Raw genomic sequence first — 20,012 nt, forward strand, 5'->3', positions numbered from 1 at the left:
CCCCCGTTAGGAAGCATGGCAGTGCTTTATTATTCCTTGCCAGTTTGTCCCTTGAGCCAGCAGTTCTGCTGTGGATTTGTTGCTGAGCAGAGACTTTTCCAACTTTCTTGAGAACAGCCTGTGATGATTTGGGACATGTTTTGTTAGATCTTTGCATTTGATCCCGAATCTTGAAATTTACTGTTACCCAGAACTTGTGACTTGACTGTCACACTGGGCTTGAATTCTTTTTTAGTCATGTTCCCTTGAAAAAATGAGACTTGTGAAGGCTACTAACTGTGAAATTCACAGTTGTTTCAATTCTGCAAAAATTGGAGCAAATGAGAGGAAGATCGGTGGGCCCCTTTCTGCTCATTCTTGACCTGTTCTAGAAAACTAGACTGCCTCGATAGTACTTCTGTCCCACTGGTCCCTGACACCAGTTTAAGTGAACTTGCTGTCACTACGTCAATGTGCCACTGTACCATAATCAAGTAAGTATATGAAGGGGTTTGCAATCACCAAGTTAAAAATCATATAACCCAAAATCACGTAGATCTTCCAACTCAATTAAACTACCCATTATCTCTTATTTAAGTAACCAATAAAGCGTGCAATTATGTCTTACATTGCAAGTGGGATTAATATCTACTGTTTATCTCAAGATAAATATTAGTAACATAGCCGCCTGGGAAGGCAATTTAATGCCCTCATGAGTAAGGTAGTGGAGGGCTAAAGTGTTGGATATGAAGTTTTATCTTACTGAACTGATTATGAAGTATACTAAACATTTATATGGCTTTGTCTTTATAGACTGAAATCGCCAAGAGATTGAATACGATTTGTGCACAAGTCATCCCATTTCTGTCTCAGGAAGTAAGTAAAACTGTTCAGCTGTTAAAGTGCAATTATGTTGCTTCTCTGTTTGCAAATTAGCTAGTTTTAAGATGTTAATTTTATCACAAGGAACAAGTGTGAAGAACATCTGTTACAGCTGAAGTGTGTAAACCCCCTGCTATTCCATCTCACAGATCTGAGGGCGCACGGTAGAAGTGGTGACAATAGTTCAACCTCAAATTAGTTTTTCTGTGGAAAACTGCAAAGTGACTATCAACCATAAAGCTTTGGCTTTTGGTGAGGAGTAGTGTAAATTTGGTAGCTGTTGATGATTCAAGCGTCCTTTCTGTAAAGAGCCTTTCATTCCAAACATTCAAAAACTGGTTCCATGAGGGTTAATTTGACCATGGAGCAGAGATTTCATTGGTGCTTGTAGTACATCAAGTCAGGTCGACTTAATCCATGAAAAGAATGGATCCTATCACTCTTAATAGTAAATACCTGTTGGTACTACACTGTATCACTGAGTCATATACAGACACACCATTTTATTAAGTTACAAAGTTATAGTGGTCTAACCTCGATATCTTGAGAGGAGAGCTCTTTATGTGAGTTATCTGTGGAACTGGCTCATAACCTTTGTACTTAGTTTTGTGCTAATGTACGTTGTACACTGTACTTAGTCCTAAGGTTGACTTTACTTTTGGGTACTAGCTCATAAGTGCTAAACTGTGCTTTCCATGTGTGCAGTATGCGTATAGTTTGAGGTGGGGAGAGCTGCTTATTGGGCTGATTGCTGGAATACTGGTGTCTGTAGTAGCTGGCATCTCCTGCACCATGCTGGTTCTATCATCTCGGTTCTTCTTACAGTAGCCTCTTCCAGCATAACAGTTGCTTGGTGTTGAAATTTAGATCTTTTTTGCTTTTTGAATCTAGTTGTTTGTTAAGACTTTGGTAATCCTGATTTCTGCTGTAGCCCCATACTGCCCAAAGCAAACATGTAGTTTTGTTTTATTTGTGGCTTGAGCTGGGAGGTGTGCAGATCAATTTCCAGCGTTTGAATTAAGGAGTGAACCGGGTAGAGGGTGGGAGGTGGCCGCTTCCTTTCTTCTGTGGAGGCTGAAAAATCCTACAGGCTAAGTAAAGGAGGGGAAATCCCATAGTTTCCAAAAATTACTAATGGGTTTGGGCTTGTTGACCAGAGAAATGTTTGTAGATTTATCATTTAAATTGTTAATATCAGAATGTTTTAAGTTTTCAAAGGCTGTGAACTCTACCTGCTGAAGCTCAGCATTAGCAGACTCCTTCGGAACATGGTTCCAAAGTCTAAATCCTGTGCTATTATTATTTTCTGAAGGCACAGGTTATCATTCTTGATGTCCTTTCTGATTTTCTGTCATTCTGAGGCAAATATCCCCATCAGCAGTTAAGTGGTGACTGGTATTGATTAGAAATCAAGGGAAGTACCATTTTCTGGTTTCCTTTTCCTATTCTCTATGCGCTCTGTGAATTAATGTGTAGTAGAGAAACTTTGTACTTAAATCCTCACACGTAAGTCTGCATGGCATGTGATGCTTCGCTTCTGTAGTTTGTGTTGGGAGTTGCGATGACATTCCAAGTCACCTCACTAACACTTCTCTTTGTTTTCAAAGCATCAACAACAGGTGGCCCAGGCCGTGGAACGTGCCAAGCAGGTGACCATGGCGGAGTTGAATGCTATCATCGGGGTACGTGGCCTTCCAGGTCTACCTCCTACAGTGTGTATAACCAGCTTTCATTTCTTATTCATTTTATGGCTTGATCTATATATTATATCCACAATGTAGGGTAGCTAGTAGTTGACCTCTTTGCTAAGGGGGGACGGGCTCTCCAGACACACTGAAGTATGTAAGAGAAAGAGATGAGCATAAATGATTGGGGAAACTTTTAAGGAAAATAAAATTTACTTTTTAACGGGAAAAAAGATATCTTGGAACACTTAAAACCACCCTTGCTCCATTAGTCAAGCCAAAGCTCTAAGCTATATTCTGTATTCCAGTATTCCTTCCTTCCGTCTTATAACTTTAGATTACAAAGAGTTAACAACAACAGGTCTCAGAATTATTTCATTCAGTTATATTTGCCTGTGCCTTTTGCTTTCTTAGGGTATTAGAACCTGTATAACTCTTTGCTATTTCTCTTTTCTGTTCCTTTCATGAATCTTTAAGTGGCACCCCAGTAGAAAAAATGTGGAAGAAGTGATAATTGTCTGCCCTGGTGCACTCTGGCCTTTCACCAGATTTTCTGCTCTCCTGTGTTGAGTTCAGTTAGTGTTCCTTGCTGGCAAGTGATTGTCAATCACAAGTCATTTGCTCTGCATTAATGAGCCTGGTGAACTGTGCGGTCCAACCCCTGCATGAGTTCCTTTCCCCCACTGCAGGATCCGGGACATTTCTCACGTGTCCTGGCCCTCGGAGTAAGCGAAGAAGTAGCTGAAACAAGGGACTGTCCTTTCTGATTTTATTCATATGTGAGTGCCTTGAGCAGATTCAAATCACTCATTTATCAATTTATGTTAATTGCTTGTGAGAAGATGCCCTGCTGGTCTTTATAGTTCCCTCAGACACTTTGTAATGATAATTAGACATGCTGCTGTACGGATTAAGGGTGCCATAGTCCAATGACGGCCACAGACAATGGAACCAGTTAATCCATCAGGGTTTAAAATTACATCCCAACTGGAGATGGAGAAAAAACATAAGAGCCAAGGAGGATTAAAGAATGAGCCTCAGCTTGAAAACTCTCCTTTCATCAGTTTCTCAATTGCAGATCTGCAGTCGGGTTGCCTGTGGTAAGCTATTGGCAGTCAATTAGGTGAAATAAACTGGGAGGGTGACCTTCATTTCCTTTTAATAGCTTTTTCCTCTCTGAAATGGGGAGCTTCAGTGGATTTTCAGCTTAAATTTTATTCAAGCTGCTTTATTACACTTGACAGCTTAGCTCTGCATAAACAGTTCTCCCCTCCTCCTTTTCCCCCCCAGACCAGCTCCCCCCTCTTGATCACATTTTTGACTGTTACTTAGTGGGCTCTCTAATCACATTCAACAAAAAACACAATTACATCTGCATTTGTCTGCTGCCTTCTGTACCCTTTTCTTGGGTAATGAATTGCTTTATTTCAGAGATCAAATCAAATATTCACTGGTACTTTTGCATGTACCATGTTTGATTAGCAAAGACTAATAGCAAATTGTACTTGTAACTGGAGCACAGAATTTTTTAGCCCAAATGAATGAGGATGGAAAAGCCTGTTTTGATTAAAGGAAAACATATGCAAAACACTTCTCAAGTACCCAGTTAAACTTTGTGGAACATGTTTGTTTTCTGGTAGGCTCTAAATTTTTACATATCATTTCTTAATGGTAAAACTTATACTCTAAAGTTCTCAAAGACAACTGCCAAGTTCTATATTTTCAAAAGGAGAAATTTGTGTAAATTAGAGGTTCACAGGTAGTACTGATTTTGAGTTGAATCAGAAAATGAAGCTCGCAGATCATTTTAGAAGGGCAGATGAATGGTTAATTTTATGAATGGCTCTGATCCAGGAAACATGTTGAGATTATAAAGGCAGATTAGCCCTGATAGCTGGCAACAATAGCCCAAGTCAGTGAAGTTGGGCACAGAGTAAGCCTTAACGCCAGTTGTGTGTCTTCACCAGATTAGCATGTGCAGTTTTTATAATTGTAATTTTGGGATCGTTGTTTTAATTTATTGTCAGAAGACTCTTCTAAAGTTTGCTGTGATCGATAATTATCCCATACCCCTAAGTCTCCTGCTCTAGCATATGCTTGTTTTTTTGCTCAGAAGGAATTGTGTGCATCCTGCAAAATCGAAGTAGCATAAAATTGGGTTGACAATTCAGTGGACCTTTGCACCCCTTCATTGAACATGCAGTGTGTCAACCTGTCTCCCCAGAGGGGAGGAGGCACCGGGAGGCTGTCTGTTCCTACAAGCAGCAGCTGCGCACAGAGTAAATGCAGCCCGGTTTGATAGCAGCTGTCAGTATTGTTCAGGGACCGACTTAGGGTAAAGAACAATGGGAGAGGCCTTGCTCTTCGTCTGCATCGACTTTCAGGCTAAGAAAAGAAATAGTAATTTAACGGTTTAGACGTCTATTACAAGTGTGAAAGATCATGAAAGAGTACCCTTTAAAATGCAAATGAGCCGAAACATTCTCATTCCCTTTAAGGTACAATCAGGGAGCTTACTGCTTGTTTGACAGAGCTAAAGATATTTCTCTTTAGCAAACCTGGAGAAAGTTCAGTCTTCTCAAGGACAGCAGGCTTCTAGGTAAACTGAACTCGTGTCAGTATATATTCTTTTAGGAGGAGGAGAGGTCGGTTTTCTCCCTCTTTGTTGAGAGAATAATTGCAACCTTCCTTTTTGAATTTGCGTTGTATAAGCTCTTTTGCTATTAAATGTTACTTTCTTGTAATGATAAAGTATTTAATGATGCAGCGATCTTTATAGACACAGGGTTTGTTTGGTTGGACACACAGCTCACTTATGCTTGAGGAAACACAGGTTCAAAGTGGGAAAGGAACTTGTTCATTTGAGGTCCTGAGTTGGTTTTTTTTTTTTTTTCCCCTTTGCATAATGATAGCCTTCAAAATTTAAACCTCTTTCCTCACCTTTTTTTACAAGTTGGAGTTCTGTTAAAAAACCCAGATCATTAATGAGGTAACACTGTGTGGAAGCTTGATGGGCATCTGTAGACAAGGAAAGTTGACTGAAGGATCTTTAGAACTGTCTTCCTCCATCTCTGATACAAAATGTTACTTAGTTGAGATCGGACTATACCTTTTAATGAGGTTTACACCACACATTAAATATCACATACATAGACATGGTATGTCCTTACGGGTTATATAGATGAATACCTGTACACAGAGAACTTTTGTTTGAATTGGCATCTCATCTATAGCTAGTGGAGTCCCTGAGATTTTAAATGTATGACTGCATGACTGGCTTGATTGCTATGCTAGATGCACCTCAGGGTTTAGGCTGTTTCCTTTACCTTAGAATTCCCTTATCCTTCTCAGCCTGATTCCCCCACCTCCTGAATAAAGGTGGGAATGATACTCTTTTTAAAAGAAAACAGTTGGGTAAGTTGTTTCTCTCTTTTTAACCAAGTGCTTGCCACCCAGCTTAGTACTGTCGGTGTTCACCTTTTAAGAACGTAGGTACAGTGTTACCTTGGTTGGGCACAGTGTGGGCCCAGGATTGGAGAGACTTGCTCAGGACACTTGGCTGCTACATTTTGACTTGATGACATTGTCCAGTCAGTTAGCCTCCGTCAGTGTCCCTGTTCATATCCTTTCCTGCATTTTGTGGAGTAAGCCCCAAGCTGGCTGCCTTCACCCTGCCTGTGGTCCCGGTGACTTGAACTGCAGTGCTGTCCACGTGCTGGTACCAGTTCTGTGGGCCCAGGTCACCAAGCCTCAGTCAAGGGTGATTGCCAATCAGTGTGTTACCACCTTGTCTTTTTCTAGTGGGAACATGTATGTCGTGTTGGAGATTAGACCTAGACAGATACTCTAGCTCCTGCCATAAAATTGGCATGCATGAATTACTTTTAATAAAGACACAGCAGTAAAAACCACTGCCATTAACTTTTTGATGACCACAGTTAGAGCTCCAAATTGAGGGGGAAAGTTAAATTTCAGGAACAAATGGAGAGTCCAGAAGCAAAAGGGAAGGGCGAGCAGGCCGAGAGGATGCAGGGATCATTGCTATCGAAGTGGAAGGAGAGAGGCCTTGGAAGGGTTGGCCAGATGACCAGCGCAGACTGTGCTGCACAGTAAAAGACCAGGTTCCTGATAGCTGCTGCGTGCTGCTGGAGGGATGGAAATGTAGACTCATGGATGGACTCAAGGAATCAGTCACTACTTCTCTCAGTCGTAGGTGCCCTGGTTAGATTGGTCAGATGTGTGCTTTCCTGTTTCTTAGGCAAATTTGTAATTCTCCACACTTTAAAAGAATTTAGTGTGAAATAAATAGAGTCCTAGGATCATTTATAACACCTGATAATAGCTATGTTTGTGTCGGGGATGGCTATGGATACAAATTCCTGTTGTGTCTGTGAGGGAGCCTTTCTGTCCTGGAGAGATTGAGTTGTAGACCAGAAGGGCTCCCCATTGTTGCATGAGATGATTGGTTTAAGGATTAACAAAATGTTGGATTATTTTTCTCCTCTGGCTCTAGCTGTCAGCTATCTATAGGATTGTGGTGTGTGAAGTTTAAGAGGATGAGGTTGGCCTCTTATTCTTATGAGTATGTAGTTAATCCCTGGAAAGCCCATCAATAACCCAGCTGTAAGTTTCTTTATAAAACAAATTCACCCTTGGAGCGGAAGGCATAGCCTGCTTCCAAGAGGAGAAGATGAAATGGCTACAACAAACATGGGCCTTTTACAACAGCGCTAGTGACTTTATACTTAGTCATACCCTCCTTGTAAGTGTCTGGCCTTTTTTAAAATCGGTTTTTCGAAGGGAAGGAGCAAAGAAGTCTTACTTAATGCATCCTGCTTCTCTTTGGCAATGTTAAGCCTGAGTACATCAGGTGAGTCTCTGACAAGGGCCTGGCTTCCTACATCTCCTAGGTTCTTCTAAAAAGCAGGTGCTGTTTAGTTATTAGGAAAACCTGTTGTAGCATTGCTTGCCTATTGCCTGCATGTCTTCATGTTTGTTTACTTGATTACATGGGAAAAGGCATTGTAATATTTTCCCTTTTCAGAGGAAGAAAAAACCTTCACTTAGAAAGGAGAGAGTGCCCCATTATGAGTTACCCCGAGTGTTTAGGGTTTTTCTGTGTAAGATATGGTAAAATTCACATCCTTAAGACATATAGTAGCGATTTTCAGTTAAGTCGCACATTTACGCGACCGTCACCTCTAATTTCAGACATTCTCATCACCCCCAAAAGGAATGCTGTGTCCCTGAGCATCACTCTTCTTGCCTCCCATCTCCCATTCCCCTGCAGCCACCTCTCTTCCTGTCTGTAAGGATCTGGCTTTCTGAACTTTTCATGGAAATGGAATCATGACATGTGGCCTAATGTACCTGGCTGCTTTCACATAGCAAAATGTTACCAAGGTTTATTCGTGTTACAGCCTGCGCTTGAATCCTTTGTGTGGACAAATAATGTCCCTTTGTGTCAGTACACTGCATTTATTTATCCGTTCATCACCGTGGACTTTTAGCTTGTTTCTACTTGGCTGTTACGAATCATGCTGCTATGAAAATTCATGTGCAATTTTTGTGTGGACAGGTTCTCTTGGGATCACTCTTGGGTTGTATGTTAACTCTGTTTAACTTTTTGAGCAACTGCCAGACGGTTTTCCTTAGTAGCAAAGAGAATTCCAGTCTCTGCATCTTCTCCATCGTCTGTCATTTTGAGTCTAGCCATCCCTGGGAGTGCGAGGTGCCATCCTGTTGCGGTTTTGTTAAGTGTTCCTCTGATGCCCATCGATGTTGAGCTGCTTTTCATCAAACCTTATGTGGTTTAGAAGTCAATCCCCCTCTGGGATTTAAAACTTGTTCTCGTCAGTCCTTCAAGTCCCAGGCACTGATCTTGGTCACAGCCACAATTGTCATCCTGGGCTGGTGGACCAGCAAGTCAGTGATGATGTAGGAGAAGTTGGCCTGTGTCTGTGAGCTAAACTACAGGAAGCGGAAAGAGGAGGTCAGAGCTTGTTGAGAATTTTAGGCCTGCATGCTGGTGCTGAACTGCTGCCAGGCCATTCATTTTTGCCTTCAGGTGTCATTTTCTGTGCACTCTTGTCTTTCGATCTGGGGCTTTTCAGTGGATTGTTGTATTATTTTTTATTGCCTTCAAGTGGCTTGAGAATTCTTGGGCCCACTAAGCAGTTTCTGCCTGTTTATCACCCTTGCCCCCTCTTCAGGCGAGAGGCCATTCATATAATGCCAGGTTTTCAGATAACGCTCATCCTTGATGTTTTTGCTGCCAGACGCCCAGCTCTTCCCCACTTTCCGACTTGTTTACTGTAGCATACCAATTTTCTTTTACTGCATTCTCCCAAGATAAGAACTGAGCGTTTTACAGAACAGAGAAATAGTCAAAATCAAAGAATAGACTGGAGCGAATTGTCAACAAATGCTACTTTTCACATCTCTTTCCCCTTAAATGGTGTTTAAATACCAAGCGCTATAAATGCCACTTACTGCTGTGCTTTTAGCATTAGAGATGCTATTTTAGGGGATGGTTTTAGTTCTGCTTGGGTTCAGTTTGTGATCTGTGTATCATAGTTTTTGCTGAGGTTGTAAAGTGGGTTCCATTTCAGATATTCAAGTTGATTGAGTGATTGGTGGGAAGCTTAGTCTGGGGAGGTTGAGGTGCTGGCCTCCATTTTCATTCTGGTTGTCCTTTGCAGTTGTATGGGCGGTGACAAACCACATGCCATGGGATGCCAGTTTTAGAAACAAAAGTGTAGAAACTACTCTGCTCATACATTAAAAAGCTCCCAATGTAAACAGCTAAGTCAGTTTCATTAGAGTAACATAATTGGCCCAAACTGCAGTAGGTAATATGTGAATTAAAATTCTAAATGGGTTGCTGTTGTTTGCCATGGATGAGGTTACTTTATTCCTTGTGGGTTTTCGGTATCATTAACTGAGGGTTTGGTGTTTGTTTTTCTTGTCTCACTCCCAGCCTATTCAAATTGTTTGGGTAAGAGTAAATGCATTTATGTCCTTATCCCTTCACTGAAACCTTCTTGTAATCCCACTTGAGACACCAGAACACCAATATGCTTTAACATCCTGGTGTAACTTTTCCCCATTTGTTTTATAAAATAGGTAGTTTTTAAAAAATAACTTTTAATGGCAGTAACATTGGATTATCACTTGTATAAGTCTACTGTGTGCATCATTTGTCATTGCTAGCTGAATCACATTAAATTCTCCACTAAAAGTACAGTTCTACTCATCACAATGCAGCTGGCACTTCTGGCTGATTTACACATCCTTTTCCTTCTTCCCTTCTGATACCACTCATTTGGTCTTAAGGTAAGACAGGAAATTTTCATGTTTTATTTTGAAATTGTTAGGGTAGTCAACTCAGGAAATTAGATGCTCACTTTTTTGAGTGATGACCAGGTGTACTTAATGGTGATGAAGGGACAGTGAACATTTGAATGTTGCAGAGTCTTTATGTTGTGCACAATAATTTGGCAACGTTGGGTATTAAAAAATGTGACTTCTAATATAATGGGATAGAATAACAGTTTAGTTGTAGGCCAACATTTCATAAGCTCAGCACTGTTGGCATTTTGGCTCCTATAGTTCTGAGGTGGGAGGCCACCTTGAGTTTTGTAGATTAGTTAACAACATCTCTGGCCTCAATCCACTTGCTGATAGTGGTGGGAATAGTCTTCACTTCTGAGCCCCTCTATCTGCCAACTGTGAGAGCCATAAATAGCCTCAGATCCTGCCGAGAGCTCCTGGGTGGGAAGTGGGGGTTTGTCGTCATGGTTTGAGAATCATGCATGTAGATCAGTAGCCTGAAAAGCCAGCTGTATTGCTTAAAAACCCCATTATAAATACCTTTTCTGATAGCTGAATAATAATAAAAAACTCTTTTGCTTGTTAGGTGCTGTATTACCTTTAAAATGTTTACTAAGTAGTATAAACTAATAAGTGAGATGAGAAGGAGTTGGATTTCCAACCCTTGCTCACACACTACAAAACAGTCACTGGGTCCCAATGAGATGTGTGGACCCAGACAAGACCTTTCTTTGGTGAAGTCCGGAGCAGGTGGGGGGTGTTGGAAGGCCTCAAGTTTTGCTGTGTAGCAATATGAGTATCACTTGTTGCAAAATAATTTCTTCTTTTAGTAAAGGTGACAGGTGAAGGTGCTATCTTGTCTCAGGTTAGCCTTGTTGAGAGAAAATGTCCTTCCAAGGCCACGTGGGGCAGGTGTGCTGCCCTTTTGGCGTTGAGTGTTTCACTCTCTGGACGTAGGCCCTCTTTTCATTTCAATAAATAATGTTGAACCAATTCTTCTTTCTTTTTAAAAGATTGATTTATTTATGCCTACAAGAACTCGAGTACAGGCCAGAGAAGCACAGGGGGTGAGAAGATTCACCAGGGACAGAGTGGGGAGCAGAACAGGCAGATTGATGAAGTACACTGGAGGGGAGCAGCGGGTGAAACAGGAGAGGTCTGCTGTGCTCTGTGGAGATCAAACTCATGCTGCAGTGGCTACGGATAGCTTCATAGCACTGTGCTTTAACCTGTTGCACCAGCAGAGAGGGCCCGAACTAATACTTCTTGATAAACACTTCCCCCTCTTCCCCCCCCCCCCCCAGAGTAGCCAGAGTTACCTGTTCAGACTTGAGCGTTCTCCACAGTCTTCTGTGGAAGAGCACTGGTGTGACAGAGCGCCGCCTGGCTCAGATGAAGGGTCACTGTGTTGGGAAGTGGAGGCTGGTTGGGAGCATCCTGAGCCCTAAACCTAAGAGCAAATTCCTTTTTGCCACTGCCAGAAAGATGGCACGCTGAAGGTGGGCTTCTCTAGGGAAATTGTCCAGTGGGAGAAGGTGGGTGTACATATTGCAGACCCTCCAGAGTATCATGCTACCTGTGGAGGAAGAGAAATGGGGGGTGGGGGGTGGGGCTTGGGTGAATGGCTTTCCTGCTTCCCCATACTCAGGAGCACTCCCATCTGTAACATCCTGTGAACATGCCTGGGTGGCTGGGGCCCTGTTTTCAGGGACCCAACGGGAAATAATGCTCATCTAGGGGCCCAGAGGTTTGGCGTCCGTCCTCTCATCTGTGAAACAGAAGGCCTGATGCCCCCTCCCTGCTCAGATGTCCTCTGAGTTGAGGCCAGATAAAGGGTGTGAAAGCACCTGAGAGCTTGGAGTGGCAGGATAAGGGAGAAGAATGTCAAGCAGCAGACTCCGTTGGCTAATTTGCATGGTCCTCAACAGCTGTGAACCGCCCTCCTCCCACCCAGTGCTCCTTTCTGTTGGATAGCATTTTGCTTTTAAAAAAAGTTGTGTCTTTCAAGATGACAGCTAAGGATGGAAGAATCCAACTGTCTCTAGTCACAGACAGAGAGCTGTTTCTCCAAAGGGCCTATAAAGTCAGAGCAGGGGGTGTGAGGGGGCGTTGCCCACGGCACTTAGGCTGCTGGATACCCCTGTTGATAGTTATTAGCCTAAATGTGGGGTTTAACCATGTGGGTCTAGCGCACAGCTGTGACAAAGCTCCCCTTTATTATATAAGTCAATCTTCCCTTTCAATAACATATTAGGGAATGCTTTCCAGTTCATCTCTAAAAAACAAACTCCGGTTTAGTGGAAAATCTCCACCGCCTCCTTTTGTATCCAAATATTACCCGAGTATGCCGTTGCTTTCACTTAAAATCCCACCTCTGAAATCATCTTTTGGTAGACATTCTGAATTTTGGGAGTTTGGAGCAGGCAGGGAGGGACAAGGGGTAGTGTCCTCCACCCTGTAGTTAAATCCCTTCCCCTCTGCTTAGCCCTTCTCATCTTCCTTTAATCAGTGCCGCGCTTAATGGCCCTGCTGCGCGTGCTTGTGCACGCATCGCTGGCTTTCCCAGCAGCCGGACACAGCTCCTACTCTCCGCGTAATGATAGTAATTGCCGGTGGGGCAGACCTGTTCCTCATCCTTCTCCCAGCACATTTCTTATGGCAGGTGTCTAGTTCCTAATTAAGTGCTAATGAGCATGCTTAGTGGACCGTGCTGCCTCTGCCAGCTTCCTCAGTTTTATGTCTTGCTACTGCCCAGCTCTTAAAAGGTGACAGAGCAAGAATTAGTGTCTTTGGGTTGACAGGAAGGTGATTTTATGAGTAAAGAAATTGTTATGATCTCAGGTGGTGAGTGCATAGTTTTTCGGTACGTTCCAGGAATACTGCTAGCGCCACCTGCGCAGACCGTGCCCTCTGGCCTCCCGCGGCCCGGACTCTGCTCTCTTTGGGGAGGGGCGGGGGTTGAGGCAAGGCTTTAGCACATAAGGACTTCTCTAAAGATGTTACAAGTGGATGAAAATTTACTATAAAATGACTGTAGAAATCAATTTCTGGATGAAAGATGCTGTTTTCTCTTGATGAGGGTGAGAACCACGTTTCAGATTCAATTAAAGATCAGTGGTCAGGTAGAAATTACTCAGGATCTAGTGGGGAGATAAGGTATGCTCAGTACACCCAAGGGGATAATAAATGCATGAGTGACTGTGTCCCAGGACAGTGAGCATAAATCTGAATCTTAAGAATTTTTTACCGCTCCACCTTAGAAGCTGAGCTTTCGTTGTTTTTACTGTCTCGTCAAAAACAGGTTTTATTTTGGACAGCTGGACTGCGGCAGGACCAGTAGTGCAGGGCTCATTTCTTCGGTACCTTTTCATTTCATACATCACGCTCCTCCTCAGGATATATGCCGGCAACAGTGCTTTTCAGCGTGAACAGATTTATACCTTCTGAAGTGGGTTAAGCACAGAGGCGAAGGTGTTTGGGAGCAGAGACTTGGGTTGCCATGGTTGCCCTGCCACGGGGGTCTTGCCTTCTCTGAGTCTTGCTGTTTTCCTCTGTGACAGGAGTGGGGTGGCTTTGGGCAAGTAGCTCAGGAGAGAGGAATGGGTAAGCAAGTAAGCACAACGTCATCGCTGGGGAGTCTTCATCTACCACAGCAAGGCTGCTTTCGTGTCCGTTGCAGACCACTACCCTCAGCCCCTCCACTGTCACACCTGTCCTTTCCTTTGAGCCGTGGCTCCTTCTGCGCAAGGGGACTGCCAGTACTTCTCACAGCTCAGTGAGGGCTGGATGAAATAAGGACAGACACAGGCGCCTGGGGTGAAGGGTGGCAGAGGCCTATGAGATGCTCGTTCACTTTTCTGAGTTCTGTTAAAAAGACGCGATTTTGCTTTTGTCTCCTACCACTGTGGCGAGGTAAGGCAGAAACATCAGAATGAAGTGGCGACATCTCGCCGCTCACTCCGCGCAGTGTAGTTGCTGTGCTTGTGCTGTACACAATGCACTCCCGAGCCTTCCCTGTTTCCGTCTTTCTGAAATCAGGGTAAGTTTACTGGATTTCCTCCCTGGAGGCGCATAGAGAACGAAGTAACATGCGGTGCGAGTACTTGCTAACTTCACCAGGCTCATTAATAACACAAAAAACGACAGTGCAGAGCTGAGGACTGCATTTGGGGAGATGGGGGGAGGTAGCTGAGTAAGTGAAAGCTTTTGATGAACTGAAAACGCTAATCACATTTTTCCCCTTTCCTCCCTCTGTCTCTCTTTGTTCTTGGTGTGTGTGTGTGTGTGTGTGTGTGTGTGTGTGTGTGTGTGTTTTGAACCCCCCGTTCTGTTTCCTCCATCCTGTCATGTCATGTCACGTCTTTTCTCCCCGGATGCCGCTTCCGTCACCTCCATCACCACCACTCTGCTACCTCCCTCTTTTCTTCCTCCTCTCACCACCACCGCCAACAGCAGCAGCAGCTGCAAGCTCAGCATCTTTCTCATGGCCATGGACCCCCAGTTCCCCTCACGCCTCACCCTTCGGGACTTCAGCCTCCTGGAATCCCACCCCTCGGGGGCAGTGCCGGCCTCCTGGCACTGTCCAGTGCTCTGAGTGGGCAGTCTCACTTGGCAATAAAAGATGACAAGAAGCACCACGATGCAGAACACCACAGAGGTGAGAGGCCGGGCAAGCCAGATTAGGACTTTGTCCTAATGTTCATACAGTGCTGCAAACTTGTGTGCACCGCTAAAGAAAGCCCCAACCCAAACAGAGCAAACAATGAGCTAAGAGGAACTGTCGCAAAGCTTGGCCACTGAAACACAGTTCACCCTGGAAGTTTCCAGGGTTTAATGTGGGCATCTGTAGATTCCTCGATCTCTTTAGATTGCAGGCATCTTGACATCCTGGCAGCTGCCTAGTTAATGCCAGTGGCCTGTACCATATTATGGAAAACTGTTAACTGCTTAATTGGGTAATTTTCAAAGAAAGTAATGTTGTTAAATGGGGCGAAATAAGAAGTTAAATTTGAAAGTGAATGTGTTCAAATGAAAGGTTTGATAATTGCATCTGTTACTACTTAGTTTCATAGGCTTTAATTCTAGTATGCATTAAATATTGGGCAAAATTGCACTTGACTAATTTTTTGAAGAAAAGTAATTTATTCTGTCAAGAAATAAAAAAATAGGCTTTGTGTATGGTTAAACTGTAAATCTTATGTTTACAAAATACTGTAATTTTCAGGAAATCACTGTATTAGGAATGTGCAATGACTTATATAAATAAAAGCCATTTTTAAAACTGTTTGGGGCTTGTGTTCTAATTATTCCCCCCTTTTTTTTATTTCTGTTCTTGCCTCTGTGTCTGAACTGGCATGTCTGTGCGTTTCTTGGTAACCTCGGGAGCAGACAGAGAACCGGGCACGGTAAGTACTCGAACACCAGCTGCACGTGAACACATGCGCCCCCCAACCCTGCGCCCCAGGCCACCTTCCAGACCGCAGGCTCGGACACGCAGTCCCCATCTCTCAGTGACCTGGGCTTTTCTTTTTTTAAAATAGGAACATTTCTTCCTGGTATTTTTTCCTCCTCCTGTCTGTTCTATAAACTATTAGATGAGAGGCAAAGCTATTTGGTATGATTACTCACAAAGACATACACCTTGGTGTCTGTGTGCCCCAGGCCCACTTAAAAAATATGTTTATCAATGCATCCCAAGTCCTGGCTGTCTAGTATAAAAGAGTCCTCATTTTTACCTTTAAATCAGTTTTATAGGCAAGGGGTCACATTCCAAGTGTGAAATTGCTTAGTAATGTGTTATTTCTACCTAAACCGTTCATTATCCTCTGCAAACGCTTCTGTGGAAGCCTCTGCTAGGCTTCCACATCCATTTCTTTTCATAATTGTCCTTGGAGGGTGAACTTGAACTTTAAAGTTTAGACTGAAGAACAGCGTCAGAGTGAACTCTCAGAAGGGAAATTTGGTGGCCTGGGCTCTGTTCTTACCATGTTTCCCTCACCAGCCTAAGTCTTACCCATTTTAAATAATGCATGTGGGATCTGTACAGGACCTGAGCTGTGGGAAGACGTGCCTGAAATTTCGTTTCTCAAATATTGTGGACCAAATGGAGTGAGAAATTACCCCTTTCCTATGAGGATAGCCTATAGTTTGCTTCCATCCCTCCCTTTGGTTAAACAAAAATGGGATACTGACCTTTTAAATCATTTTGAAATTTTTTGGTTATGATTTTGATAAAGCTTTTCAGGTTGAGATGTTCAGTGTGTGTGTGTGTGTGTGTGTGTGTGTGTGTGTGTGTGTGTTTAACCGCCTATGTAAAATAGTAGCTATTTTTAAAATTGTGTTTTCCACAATACTTTATAGTGCAGGATGTATTGGGGGGATGGGTGTTGGTGAAGGATGGACAGCGAATTTAAAAGTTTTTGTGTTTTAAGTTCTCTCTTGAAAATGTTGGAAGGGGAAGGGAATAGGAAAAATTAGAGCTAGGGATCAAATATCCTACTCTCAAGTACAGCCTTCAATAAACTGACTTTGATTTATGGGGGTGACCTTTATGTGTTGCTGTTTCACTGTCCCTGTAGATTACCATCTTTCCTGCCAAGTTCACTGAATAGTGTCAAGTTAAAAACCCTAATTCTAGACCAGAGAACAGAGATGGCACAAAGTGATTAGAAATGCCCAGGTCTTTTAGTCTGTGGTGTGTTTTCATTTATTGAACTTAGTTTAGTTTGGGATGTGACTTTTGACATTTTGTTCTATTACTGTTGTTCCTTAAATCACTGTAATTGGCTGCTTTCTATCTGTCAGATGGTGTGGGAGATGTTTCTGTAGTTCGAGATACAGAGGCACTGATCACAAGCCCTTTCTCAAAGCATTGAAGAAAAACAACAAAAATGCAGGGAGGTATTAAGACTAGAAACTTCCAGTTCTAGACAGTCGAAGGGGACCTTGGTAGCACCTCTGTGAAGAGCCAGTTACCAGAGTGAGGAGAGAGGCCTGTGTTCCAGCTAGTAGAGGCGTTTCTACATCTCTACGTGTCTCTCTTTCTGAGTGTCGGTTAACCTATTTGTATTCTTGGCTGAAAATAAAAGCGCAGGGAAGTGAAGGTGGCTGAAGAGAGATGATGAGTGGTCTCTTTAAAGAGGTACAAAATGCTTGTTAGCTTTTAGGCAGCTTAGAGTTGTTTTAAAGCCACATGTTGAGTTAGCAGTCATTTGAACTCAAGTCAAAATGTTGGCCCATTGCATAAACCAGTTTATAAAATACTGGGTTGTTGGAAAAGTTGTGACTTTTTTTTCTTTCTGTTTTTCAAGCAAAAATGCCTCATGACTTTTCTGACAACCCAGTAATACAAAATGTTACTTTGTGTTTCCTTTTTCACATTAAGTTTTTGGCAAGTCTTAATTTCAGTGAGTATTTGCAGAATGTGTGTCTTTGTGTGTGTGTATGTGTGTGTGTGTGTGTGTGTGTGTGTGTGCCTGTGCCTAATACAGCAGAAAAACTTGGTGGTGATGATCATGACAAAATAAAATCAGAAATCTGCCCCGATTGTAACTGAAAGATTTAATTTGTTCACGGTCCATGAGTGGGATTGTGCTGCAGTTATGTGAATTAAAACAGCACTTCAGACTTAGTGTGAGAACGAATATGAGAGATAGCGGGTTAACGAGATGTGTATTATTAGTGCCAAAATATGACAGCACTTACCTTTTTAATACAGTGGCTTGAATGATGGAGTCGCATTTGACTTGGCAGAAAGTCAGTTGATTGCTCTATGCTGCTGTTTTGGTTTTGCTCCAGCTGGTTAAGAACAGCTGGGTAGTGTTCAGCACATAGGTGTCAGAATCTTTACATCCTTAAACTGTATTGTTGGTGAGCTCAACATGCGTTATGTAGATATTTTGAGATTTTTCTGGATTAGACAGAAGAAACTAAATCACTCAAGCAGATAGCTACTTGATGTTAACACAAGAAATAGGAATAAAAAATAACTTGAAAGCAAAAAGGTGCAATTGGAAGAGTGATTTTATTTTGCATGTTAGCCAATTGTTAATGCTGGACTTCAGAGAGGATAATCAAATTTTCATTAGCTTATGCATTGTCTATTGCTGTACATTGTTTTGGTTGAAATATAGGAAGAAAATCTCCCCTCAGAGACTCCCAAAAGATTTTGGGGTCTCTAGAAATCTTTGGGGTCCTTGGGTCAAGCGGAGACTGTTTGCCATAAATAAGACTATAGAATTCTGAAAAATTCTAGGTTGGTATATCACCTTACTTTTTCCTTACCCCTTCCCTTTTTTTCCATATTGAGCAAATATACAATTTATATCAAGTGTAAAAATCAAGAACCTAGGGTAGACCCAGAGGGAGTATGGGTATGCATGGATGATTATCTCTGTGAGTGTGAAAAATTTTTTTTTTTTTTAAGTGACAGATTGTTCCATTTGCTAGTTTAAGGTTTAGGAACACAAATGAGTTTTAATGTAAAACCCCAAAAAAGAAAAGTCTAAAAACAGTGGAAACATGGTCAGTATTTTTTTTTTCCTGAAAGGAAAAAGGATAAAGCTAGAAATTTTAAGTATACTTTGTTGTTCCCAACTTTAGATTTGAAATATTTTATAACATATCAAAGTGTTAAATTGAGCTAAGTAATAAGAAATGACAACAAAGACTTTGACTTCTGTAAGAAAGACAAGATATTTTAGTTAATTGTTAATTTATAAATGACTTGTATTAACATTTTGGTTGGGGGGGGAATATCTTTTAAAAAAGTTTCTTGAAATGCCTGAACTTAAGGGAATTTGGCTTATATGCCTTGTATGTAAATATAATAGGATGTTTTTAAATACTGATTGATTTAACAAATACTGAGCACTTAAACTATGTGCCAGCCTCTGTATAAGCTACTGCAGATGCTGTTCGCAGTGATGTCTTTTAATGTCATGATAATTTGTTGAATGAAAAACACTGAGATACTGAATCCAAATGACCATTATTTGGAACATTTAGAAAAGGAAGGAAATTAAGGGGCTGTCTTTAAAGAATCCAAGGCAGAAAAGGTTTTTGGATTTAATTGAGCTTCATGGGTGGGCCTCAGAAGTTCCTTAAACCCCTCAAAGATCATATGCAATTGTATGTTGCGAGCCCTGAGCTTGCTGTTGGGTCATTATAGGGGGAGATCATGTTTTCATCAAACTCCCAGAGGGATTCTTAGCCCTAGAATGTCTAGGCAAGTTTGCTTTAGAGATGCAGCCTTCATTTTATCAGTAAAACATTAAGCTCAAGGAGATTGGATGCCTCTGGTGATAGTTAATAGAGTTAGAGACTTAAGAGGCTATCTTTTTGAAGGACCCAGTGGTCACCCCCATAACTGAACATTAACAAGGACTTCTATTGAGAACTTGTATACAAGTATTTATGATCGCCACTACTTAATGTAAGGTGGTTTCTTTATTTTCTCTAGCCGGTCCAGTTTACTAGAAATTGGCAGAGGTAGGACCTGGCCATAGTTTAGACCACCCGTCACTTCAATTTTTCTCAAAAAAGGCACTCAACACTGTGATTGAGGACAAGGAGGAAATACAACACAAGGCTTACTTTGGAGACTACTGTAGGTCTGTTGCTGAAAATGTGTTTTTTTTTATTTGAGTATCACATTAATTTCTAGTGGCTCTTCAGGTCCAAGGAGGAGGAGGGGTGATAGAGGCAACACAAGTATCATTACTGATATTTATAGGTATCTCAGGGCTGCGAAGCTGTCCCCTCCCCTACAGCCCCCCCCCCCCATGAAAACTTGGTTAGTCTTATAACATTCAATTGCATCAAAGGTAAACCAGGATGAGGATAAAGGGGGGTTTTCACCTAAATGTTCAGAAATGTGTGATTCTTTATCTGACTCATGTCAAGTTGCTTTGTAAATAAAAGATAAAACTGAGATGAGTTCTATAAAATTTCAGCATTTAGGCACAGAAAATAGTGAATTTTCTGAAGTCTTTTTAGCAGAATTTGTGTTTAAAAAGCATTGATGCCTGGGGCGGGGTGAGGGGGAGGGGAATGGGTGTCACTGCTGTGATAAGGGGGAACCTGTGGTTTTCTGTTGGAAGTGTGTGCCTATACCACGGGAGGTGTCTGTGGTGC

The 20,012-nt window shown here is 42.2% G+C and overlaps 1 protein-coding gene across 4 annotated transcripts in view; it reads left to right on the plus strand.

Moving 5' to 3' along the window:
• The window catches only part of TLE1 (transducin-like enhancer of split 1 (E(sp1) homolog, Drosophila)), an 82,419-nt gene that overhangs the window by 25,944 nt on the left and 36,463 nt on the right, over positions 1–20,012 (plus strand). Inside the window, exons 5-8 of one of the 4 annotated variants that reach the window (XM_004677544.1) lie at positions 793–855; positions 2,469–2,543; positions 14,331–14,535; positions 15,267–15,283. In XM_004677544.1, the coding sequence (XP_004677601.1) occupies positions 793–855; positions 2,469–2,543; positions 14,331–14,535; positions 15,267–15,283 (360 nt within the window). Of the gene's footprint in view, positions 1–792; positions 856–2,468; positions 2,574–14,330; positions 14,536–15,266; positions 15,284–20,012 lie in introns of all 4 variants that reach the window. The other 3 variants (XM_012721430.1, XM_012721431.1, XM_012721432.1) reach the window with 3 other exon arrangements.

This window comes from Condylura cristata, unplaced genomic scaffold, assembly GCF_000260355.1.
Source record: "Condylura cristata isolate star-nosed mole 26May11 unplaced genomic scaffold, ConCri1.0 scaffold00006, whole genome shotgun sequence".
In the NCBI taxonomy this organism is placed as follows: domain Eukaryota; kingdom Metazoa; phylum Chordata; class Mammalia; order Eulipotyphla; family Talpidae; genus Condylura; species Condylura cristata.